Source organism: Candoia aspera, chromosome 6 (genome assembly GCF_035149785.1).
Source record: "Candoia aspera isolate rCanAsp1 chromosome 6, rCanAsp1.hap2, whole genome shotgun sequence".
Taxonomy (NCBI): domain Eukaryota; kingdom Metazoa; phylum Chordata; class Lepidosauria; order Squamata; family Boidae; genus Candoia; species Candoia aspera.
The window spans coordinates 13962663-13973685 of record NC_086158.1 but is presented as its reverse complement, the minus strand read 5'-3'; the positions used below and the strand labels follow the sequence as shown (position 1 = coordinate 13973685).

Genomic DNA, 11023 nt, shown 5'->3' with positions numbered 1-11023 from the left:
GTTTTATGAAGGATGGGATATGCTCCCAAATAGTTAAATGCGCGCACTGTATTCCCTTCTTGCGTCACAAGACCATGTGGAATTAGCAGCCTAATTTAAATGATTTTTGTTGCGGTTGTTAATGTATTGCGAGTCAGAATTTTTTTCAGATCTAAGGCAAATGATTCAGAGATCTGCTAGTATATTTTGATTTACTTTCTTCAACAATGTGAGATGATTTCCTAGAAAAATAATACGTTTTCATCTGTGAGGATGAGTGAAGGAACCTCAGAAGAGACAAATTAGGCTCTTCTGATCAAACCATATTTTTAGAACTAGTTACTTCAGAACTAGTACATTGCAAAAAATAAATCCATTTTGCTGATGATTGGTAACGTACTTCAGGTCACCGAGGTTCTCTGTAGAAGTCTGCATACCAATGTTGTGTTTATGGCATCCCTCAGAGTTGTATAAAATTATAATTGATTTGTGGTTCCAAATTGCCTAATATTAACAAGCTTGAAATTGATTGCAAGTCCCTTTGTTAGTGAAAGAATGCAGCATTAAAAATAAACTGTATGCACATTTATTCCAGCTCTTAAATCCGTATGTCCAGTTTTAGAAAAGTGAAATTAAAAGCTGCATTTCGCTGAAGAAACTCAGCAGATGACATCATAAATATCTTGTTAATCAGTATTTTACCTGTCATCTCAAGGAACTATAAACTACTTGTGTAATTTTTTTTTACATGGCCCTGGCAACTATTAATATATGTACAGTAACTTGTAAAACATCTAGTTATTATTCTGGCTATATTAGTTCTTTCATACTAATGATTTATTTTTCATTTTCTCCAGGCTATAGACCTGAAGTTAACTGGAATTGATTTATAAGTGAGGAATCTGTATTAAATGGATGCTCTCTTCATCTTGCTACAGTGGAAAACTGAATTATCAATCGAATGTAGCCTGATAAATAGGACTCTGTGAAGATGCTGCATCAGCAAGAATGAAATCACTGGAAGATACTTACCATACAAAGAGCCTTTTGGGTGTTCCCAGACTTATTTGATTTTTGATTTTTGTGGTCCCTGCAAAAAACCCTCCTTTCTGCCTTGCTGGATACAAATAGCATTGTTTTAACCATAGATCTACAACTGATGTGGGACCATGGCTTTCCCAATATCTGTGTGGCTGAACTGTGTGTGGAGAGCAACACTATCTCGCTCGTTGCACATGGGATTGGATGTCACATTTACTTTTTGCATACTTGGGTTCTTGATTCACATGGCTGCTGTGTCATCCCAAAAGTTGGACGATACTGACCCAGTGGTGACCACCAACTTTGGAAAGCTGAGAGGGATAAAGAAGGAGTTGAACAATGAAATTTTGGGGCCAGTTATTCAGTTTCTTGGAGTTCCTTATGCTGCCCCACCTATTGGGGAACACCGATTTCAACCTCCTGAGCCACCATCTCCATGGCCAGACATCAAAAACGCAACACAGTTTGCGCCAGTGTGTCCTCAAAACATCATCGAGGGCAGATTACCGGAAGTCATGCTTCCTGTCTGGTTTACTAATAACTTGGATATAGTTTCTACTTTTGTACAAGATCAGAATGAAGACTGCCTCTATTTGAATATCTATGTCCCAACTGAAGATGGTGAGTTATTTACTTAAGGAGCAGGGGAAACTTTTGTTTACGTTTCTGTTTGATATTTCTTTAAACAATGAAACCATGTGTTCTGGTAGCCAGCACGGCTTTTATGTCTGCATGCTAACTTCCTTCCCTCACTTTTTTTTTACCTGTGTGCATGTGGCTTTTCTATGTCTGCATCAGTTCTTAGCCTATGCTGTCCCTTCTCTTCTCTTAGTCTAGACTCCTTTTCAGCACGTTTAACTTTAGGTCAACGTTGGTACCTAATTCTCATTCCCATTGACTCCTGAGAGAGATGCATCAACATCTTGATCCATTGCATGGATAGGCAAGAAGGAGATTCTTCTGCACTTAAACAATAAATAATGAACAGGCCATATTGAAGCTAATGGTATTGCATGCTCCTACCGTCTATCATGGAGCTCCATGTTATTTTCTAGTCTTCTATTCATTTTTCAGTCAAAAGAATATCCAAGGAATGTGCCAGAAAACCCGGCAAGAAAATTTGTAGAAAAGGAGGTATGTATAAAGTGGATACCAAACGAATCCTGGGTTGGAAAAGAAAAACTAAACTGTTCAAAGAAGAACACCAACTTAACACATCTTAAAAGACAATTAGGTTGTTGCTGTTGATGGGTGTGGTGCAGAACGGAGAAATTATTTGTAATTAATATGGTTGGAAACCGACAAAATAGGACTAATGTTTTAAAAACAGGAGAATTAAAAAACCCTCATTCCTTTCCCCTTCTGAAGCCTTAATGCACAGCAGATTGGAGAGTTTGTGTGCATAGTCATCTAATAAAGGAGTGGAGTTCAGTGGTAATGCGTGTTTTTTACATATCGAGCCAGTGACATAGTAAGGAGTTTAATGAGCTGAAGCATTTATAGCCTTGACTCCCTCGACTGCAACAGAAACGATTTTTGCAGTTGCTGTATAAAATTACTGACTTTTTCCCTTTGGGTATCTGATAAAAAGACTGAATATTATTTCCAGAGAGGTAGAATTATAGTTAATTTCTTCTGGCAGAAGAAATAGTATGGATTACAAAGTATTTACTTTGTTTACCAGGTTTATTGTTTCATATTGTTTGGATCAAATTGTTTCTAATTTGATATTAGATTTAAATTTCCAGTAATATGCAGTTTTGTATTTGAATCTATGCCATGGATATCACCGATGGAGATATACCAGGTTACCAACAGATTTGGCAAATGTTTTCAGATTAAGGTTTTTTGAGGAGTTACAGTAAAGATTTGGAATTTGATTTTCCTTGTATTTTCCATTACATTTTTTTTTTTTTTTTGCATTTAGCTTTGGAGTCTTAACTTTCTGTTTACCAAAACAAAGTATTCTGGTAATCAGTCAGAAACCTGAACATTCAATTAAAACTTTACAGTAATAATCACGTTCTTCAACTATGTATCACCAATAAAAATCATTACTTATGACAAGGGTCAGATAGCCGTTGACATAATTTGCTATTCCGTGATTGTTTTCTTGCTTTGTTCGATAAATCTATTCATTGAAAAAATGGTGTAATTTAACTTTGTCAACTCAGTGGTTGTGGAAAGATCAGTAGCTTCTGCTGTTCCACTTTTAATTTCTTGGACATTAAAAATGCAGACTGTCAACATTTGAGTTGAACTGAAAGAAAGTTCTTGAGTTTTTCATTTGTGGGTTTGTTTCTCTGTGTTGATATGGTTCAGATAATTGTTTGGTTTAAGAAGCTGGGAATAAGTTTGGGATTCAAGTACTCTTTCTTAACTCTTCCTTAGTTGCCTCCATCAAGAAAATCCTGGCTTGTATTAACCAGATTTCATAGTTTGTTAACCACTGCTAAACTAAAGTTTGGAGTGGGACATAATGGGACTTAATACAAGCCAGGACCTTTACAGTAATGGTAGAATACAACCCAAGGAATACATGGAGCTACTGCTGATTGGCTGCTTCATAAGCCATAGTTTATAACACATCAAATAATTCTCCAATTGATTCATTATGTATGTGTTTGAAAAGTGTGTCAATTATTTTTACTTTATGCAAAAGATGGAGAAATCTGAGGCAAGTTAGAGAACACCAGTGTAGAAGGCTGTTATGTTAGCAGATTGCTAGGAAAGCCTTTGGCCCAGGAGAGATCAGAAAAGTCACACACCAGGCATTTCTATAAAAATAATTTTATTTACAGAAAACAAACATATTTAAAGGCTGTTTGCTGAGAGGAGAGATTTCTCTCAGCTGCATATTCTCTGCAAGACTACACAGAAGGGAAACTGAAACTAAAACAAGTCCAGGCAAGTTCTTCTCCCTTAGGCAATGCAACCATTAATATGTGAAAAGGGGACAATTAAATTCAACCTCTTCACTCGGCCAAAATGATTAGTTACCATAGTAACCTTAATCTGTAGTAGAAAACATATTAACACTCCCCTTTTTATACTACAGAATAAGACACAAACCAATTTTCTTTGACAACTCTGTATGTCTTTCCATTCACGATATTTTAACATGATCTCCCCTTTGGTTTAACAGAAAGCTACCATCCTTCTTCCTGTATATTTCCAAACCTAGGTTATTTGTTACAGTTCCAAGGCTTTTTAATGTGAAATGGCTTTTCATGCAGGCTTCAGAATCAAGCCTTTGTTTTTCTGTTGGTGCGAACAGCAGCAAATCATCAACATAAATGCACAGATACATATAGCCTTGTTTGTCTTTCTTCATATATACACATGGATCTACTTTTCCTTCTTCAAAACCAAAATTCTGCAGTTTTTTTAATCTAATTTTTGGTTCCAGGATCTAGCAGCTTGTTTTAACCCATAGATTGACTTCTGCAGTTCACAGACTAGATTCTCCCTTTTTTCATAGCCAGGGGGTTGCTGCATGTATAATTTGTGGTCTAAATCACCATAGAGAAATGCAGTTTGAATGTCATAGTGGTGAACTGACATTCCTTTGAGTCCAGCAATTTTTAACAGTAATCTAATTGATTCACCTTTAGTAACTGGTGCAAAAGTCTTGTCAAAGTCTAAATCTTTCCTTGGAGTGAACCCTTTTGCAACTAACCTTGCTTTATATTTTTGGATTTTGCCATCAGCATCCCTTTTCAGTTTGAAAACCCACCTACAACCTAGACAGCGTTCATTGGGAGGTAGATTTACCAGTTTCCATGTTTTATTTTCTTTCAAGGATGCTAACTCCTGTTGCATGGCAGAATGCCAATTTTGTGCAATCTCAGGTGGTAAAGCATTCACTTTTTCTAAAGACTCAGGTTCTGTGAATATGTGAAAAGCCTTTACTGTTTCAGCCTGAAAACGTGATGGAGGAACACCTTTATTACTTCTCTGAGAACTGCGAGGTAATACAGGGCTTAAATTTTGACTCCTATGACTTTCCTGAGAAGCATCTATCTCATCAGACAGATCTTCAGTTTGCTTTTCTGGTTTAATGTCCTCATCAGGCAAAAGATCACTATCAGCAAGTCCTTGCTGTTCTCTTGTAGTGGTCAGATCAACTGGAGAGCTAGAGTTTAATCTCCCCCAGTTTTGTTCAGCAAAGGAAGTGCTTTTGCTAATTATTAATTTCTCTCCCATTATGAACCTGTAGCTCCTTTGGCTTTGTTCATAGCCAACAAAGATGGCTTGTTGTGGGGCCTCCTTTCCTTCTCTGTTGTTTTGGAATATGAACCCAAGCAGTGCTACCAAACACTCTAAGATGGTTTACCTTTGGTTTCACACCATAAAGGCTGTTTGCTGAAAGGAGAGATTTCTCTCAGCTGCATACTCTCTGCAAGCCTACACAGAAGGGAAACTGAAACTAAAACAAGTCCAGGCAAGTTCTTCTCCCTTAGGCAACGCAACCATTAACACATGAAAAGGGGACAATTAAATTCAACCTCTGCCTCCAGGACGGACCCCCCGCAACCGAGACATCCCCTTGGGTTTCATCCCAGGTGACCAGCTCACCCGGGGTGGTTACGGTAGTTTCCGGCGCGGTTTTCATGCCCCTGGCTTCGCCCTCCGACCCAGAGCTCGCCTCCTCCAGGATAGCTGATAGCTCCCCCATTTGGGGAGGTTGGTCGGGGCGCATCACGGTCGAGTCCGGCTCCCCTTCTTCCATCAGTACGATATCGGGTTCGGTCATCGCTGGCGCTCTCCCTCACAGGGTTAGACAACTTGCCCTCTCCTGGAAAGGGGCCAGCGGAGTTGGGATCTTTAGATTCTCAGCTTTATGTAATGATTGCCCAGCCCAAATACTCAGACTCACAAGAGGTTGCTAAATGAAATCTGATTTATTAGGGAACTTAGGACAAATACAGAGAAAGCTGAGAATGAGCAAAAGCGCGCCAAATACAAACTTAAAACCCTCGGTGCAAACGTACCCCGCCTCCCTGCCAACAGCCCCGCCCGTCCCAGGTGCTGGCAATCGTCAGAACTGCTAGCCTGGGAAAGTAACCTTGAACATAACAGATAACCCAAACACATTCCAAAAGCAGAGCCAAGAGATAAATCCTCCCATCCTCCCGTGAAAGATGAAACACGCATCCAGCTAATGACATGCGAAACGTTACGATGTATCAAAGACATTGAAACGGCGAACATGACATGTATTCTGTTGTGTTATATTATCCTGCCAAAATGGAGGAACTATCCTACTAGCCTACAATGACCATGCATCCTTTATTATAAAGGACAGTCCTTTATTCCAGTAAGCTGTCCTTTAGATTTATGTTACAAAAAATTCACTTTTGTCCTTCATTTTGGTCATTTAACTTCTACCGAACAAATGGTACCGCTTAATGCAGTCCTTCACCTTCATGTGAAAAATATGGAAACTGAATTGTTTTTTTTTAATAAATTTACATATACTGTTTGATTTTTGATATTGTATTTTTATTAGAATATGCATTTTTGTAAAGTTTTTCTTGGTTTTGCTTTTGAATTTTCCTTTGTAAAGCAAAGTTATAAACATAAACAAGTATTATTATTATTATTACTATTTTATCCTTGTGAACCTCTTTTAGATTAGCCCCTTTTTCAGGTTTGTCCTTTATTTTTTTCAAGAGAAATGGTCAATGTATACTAGCTACAGGGTGGGCTATTAATCTGCAACATTTGCATGTGGTCAGCCAGGTGTTATCTTATTTAGGTTTAGGAATTAGCTTTTTATTGTTTTCTAGAGATGATAGTTTAATGCTAAAAATATTATATTCTTGACAATTACTGTGGTGTCCCTAAAGTTAACACTTTTAGTGTGATAATATCCCATTATGTTACTTTGTTTTCCCACTTGAGATGTTTTTGCCCAGGATTGCAGCTTTGTACTTTGTCTGCTTACTTTGGGTGGCCATTGACCGAATAAAGATTAGTCTTGAGTCTTTTATTCCTACCATCCCAAGTTTTATTTAGTATTTAGTATTACTTGATGGCCAAGTACTTGATACCCCTATTTGCAGGCACACCAATATCAATAATAACTTTTAAACTTTTTTTTTTCAAAGTTAAGAATGGGAATAGGATCAGGAATATCAGGAATGGGAATAGTCTTCTCCTATTTTTACCTCTACCCCCTAACTGATCCCCAACAGTTTAGGATTCAGAATAGGTATGATGGGCTTCCCACCACTTCCAGAAACAGCACAATATCCTTAGAGGACTTTGCAGCTCTCTAGATTCGGAGGCTGGGTAGTAGCCTCTGATGTCTCCAACATTTTCTACTCTTGCTTTGAACAATGTCCAAATACACTTGATGTTGCCACAGACTTCACTTCTAACAGAAACCCCATGGCATAATTAGACATGTGATACTCTCATTGGGTATCTAAGATAGATATAATGATAGATATGCCTCAATTTTAAAGTTCCAAGGAGAGCCCCAAATGGTAAGAAGCCTCCAGTTGACTGTAGCAGTTACTGGTTGTGATAGAAGCAACAGCTGCAACCTTGTAGGTATCCTGCTGCTGCCCTTTGCCCACCTGCAGCCTATCATAAGCAGCTTTAGGCTCATGAATGAAATGCTCAGGGAAGATTGCAGCCACCCCTGAGGCTTCTGACTGTGTTGATAACTTTTAAAATATACTTCTTATAAAGATGGTCAGTTATAGTTTCAGAGGCAGTATAGAACACTGGTCTTAACTCTAGCAGGTTCTGCAAGGATAATAAGTTCAATTCATTTCTAGGAGACTTAATTTTCTTACAGTCCTTTCTTTGTATTTGGGATTGTGAAGATGCCATTTATTACCTTCGAGGTTTGCAGATGACCAGAACAATGTGTGCCAGGAGAAATCAGGATGATCTTTGGAACAATACCACCTTGCATTGCTATATCCACTTTGTATGAAAATGACTGCAGCAATTTACATGCCTCAACTAATATGCATTGCAGCTGCGTTTGCTGTTGTGCTGTTTATCAAGCGTGTGTAATTAGCTGAGTGACTCTTGCCTCCTATTACTAGGCATTGATTTTGCATAGTCATAAATAAAGAGGTAAGGTTTTATCATTTTTAAATGTACAAAAGCCAACCAGACATTTTAATGCCCCAAAGCAGCAGGGATATGAGCAAGTTGATAAAGAGATATCTGTAGTTAAGTAGTAGCTGAATTTGGAGTGTGGAGCAATTAAGAGGTTTGTCTTCTAAATGCTGTTCTAGTCCTTTTGAGTCTATATAAGGCTATGCTGAATATTTGCTAGTGAACTTTGACTCAATGAACTGTGTGGGGGAATATGTTTTTAAGACCCTAGTTGGCGATAATCACAGTTATGGAGTGATAGCATGGAATACCACTTGCATTCTTTTTTTGCTGTTACTTCATCTAGAAATCAATAAGTATTTTTCTGAAAACGAAGAAAAAAATAATAAAAATAACAGAAATGCAACTGGATTGCTGCTACCATCCTTGTTTGTGCCCCCTGGTTTTGGGTGAGGGGATACATGTTGCTCACCTTTTCCTAAATGTGTGATGGATATGAAATTTCATTTTTCCCAAGCAATTAACATCCCCTTGTTAAATTATGGCAGCTATTGGAGAGGTTCAGATGAACAGTCAATTATTCTTATGGAAGTCAGTGCTGTCCATGTGGGCAGCAGCAACCTGCAGGAGTTGTCTGCATGTATTATTATGACATGCATGCCTATATCAGAGCAGATCAGGGTCATTTCCCCCCTGCCCTGCAAAAGAAAGAATATAGAAGAGCTTTATATGTGTACTGTATATACTGTAAGCAGAAAGGTAAGATATAAATCCATTAAATACTCCATCACATTTCTTATTAGCCTGTTAGGTGTGGACTGGATGGTATGACAATTAGGTAGATATGTAGCTGGCTCAGAAATCATAGTCAAAGTTAAAATTTAATCAGCAAAGCTTTTGTAGTCTAACGCATCTGGAAGAGACCAAAATTTGAGAAGATTAGTATTGAATTTAGGAATGGATCTTTTTACTTTCTCCCACATCTGATACTCTGAAAATAGTGCCAAGAACTGGATTCTGATGGATAATAGATAGAATAACTATGCTTGCACAACACCCCTAATTTGCTTTCTGTACATTTTTTTTTGAATTTGCATAATATATTGAAACATAACTAACCAAACAGGCTAGGTTCATACATCAGGGCAAGTCTCCTCACATTAATCAAGAACAACAGGAACCAAACTTACCATGTTGTATGGAAGCAACTGCTAGGTCATTACCTGGCCTTAGGAAATGTGTTGTGTGAACTCAACCAATATTAATCTAAGGAGACCTGGTTTTCCAAGCTTGGTGCCCTTGAGGCAATCACTTTCTCTAATTTCTGTACTGTTTTTTATGAACATAAGAGGGAGAATATACCTTAGCAGTTCTTGCAGGATAAGCAAATCGATGATGGTAATGCATCTGTATATATGTCTCCTCTTAGTTATGTATCTGGTAGAAACTTGGGTTGTACTACATTATAGGAGAGGTGCATTCCTGTTTTTGGGCTATGCTGCAGTTGGCTTTTGTGTGATGTGCTCAGAACTGCATTCTCAAGAGGATGGAGCTAGGGCAAAGAGGTGGGCTGTGCAGAATATTTCATTGAAATATTAAATAGTTCAGTGACCATGTTGAAAGAGATTCTTGAGGCCACATTCAAAGCTTGATGATGATGGGGAGGAAACCTGCAGCTGCAAAGTGTACATTCCTGTACTATACAAAGGATAATGAACTAATGTCCTCATAGAGTTTTGAAAGTCTAACTGGCTCCCAAGTAAAATGTTCCAGTGCAATGGTTATGTCTGCATGTGTGGCTGGAGGATATTTCTATTTAAACCAGGCATATGTAATTACTTTAGCTGCAGGAAAATAGTAATAATACAGTCTGTCCTTAGCATAAGTCTGGAAAAATTAATGTTTGTAGTAATGGACATCGGCAGAGCATCCACTGTTTAACGTGATGGCCTCATTCTGCTTTTCTCCCTCTTCTGTCCATTTGGTGTTCCATTCCTTGGCATCTCTTGTGCCAGATCCAGAGTAGGCAGAAGTTATTTTGTTGGTTGGCTCTCATGTAAACAGTTCATTTTGACAGTATTGTTTTACTTTTTAATACTCAGTCATTTACATTCTTGTTTATGTTACAGCTTAATGTGTAATTTGCTTGAGTTCATTTCAGTGCTTTAATGAGGGATAAATTGAAATCAGAGCCAGTTTTGACTTTGAGTTAAGGCATTGGACTAGGAATGGGGAAACCTGAGTTCCAGTCCTGCTTTAGGCATGAAAACCAACTGGATGACCTCAGGCCAGTCACATTGTCTCAAGCTTAGGAAGAAGGCAATGGCAAACCCCTTCTGAAAATCCTGCTTTGGAACCTTGGGATTTGGACCTCTCCACCTAAAGAATATTTGCCTCCTGCCAACTTGATTGATAAGTTTCTTTATTGCAGACAAGAAAAAGGTCTTATACATAACATGGATCTACCTACTACAGAACCCAGAAATCCAGCCATATATCTATGTCTGTCTTTGTTTCCATATCCGTCTCTATATCCATTTGCAGGGTTTGCATTTTTCCTTTGCCCTTTTGAATCAGCAAACTTCTACTCATTTTTTTCCTAGCTTTGAGATTCAGAGACACTTGCTCATTAAATGCATCAGTGTTTTTCAAACTCAGCAACTTTGAGATGTGTGGACTTCAACTCCCAGAGTTCCCCAGAGAGCATGCTGGCTGGAGAACTCTGGGAGTTGAAGTCCACACATCTCAAAGTTGCCAAGTTTGAAAAACACTGGTATACATAATGGTTCTGTCTGGCCCGAGAATCCCTGGTTTCTGCTTTACCAGCTTCAGCCATTTGTTTAGGACCACCCACCATATAGTTTCTGAATCTTACTTTGGTTATATGTTTTCCTTATTTTTCCTTATTTTTTTCCTTTTT

General features: G+C 38.2%; 1 protein-coding gene across 1 annotated transcript in view; it reads left to right on the top strand.

Moving 5' to 3' along the window:
- The first annotated feature begins 848 nt into the window (after positions 1-848).
- Positions 849-11023, top strand: part of NLGN1 (neuroligin 1) — a 468892-nt gene continuing 458717 nt past the window's right edge. The window contains exon 1 of the mRNA XM_063306435.1: positions 849-1641. Within this exon, the coding sequence (XP_063162505.1) occupies positions 1149-1641 (493 nt within the window). The 5' untranslated portion in view covers positions 849-1148. The remainder of the gene's footprint in view (positions 1642-11023) is intronic.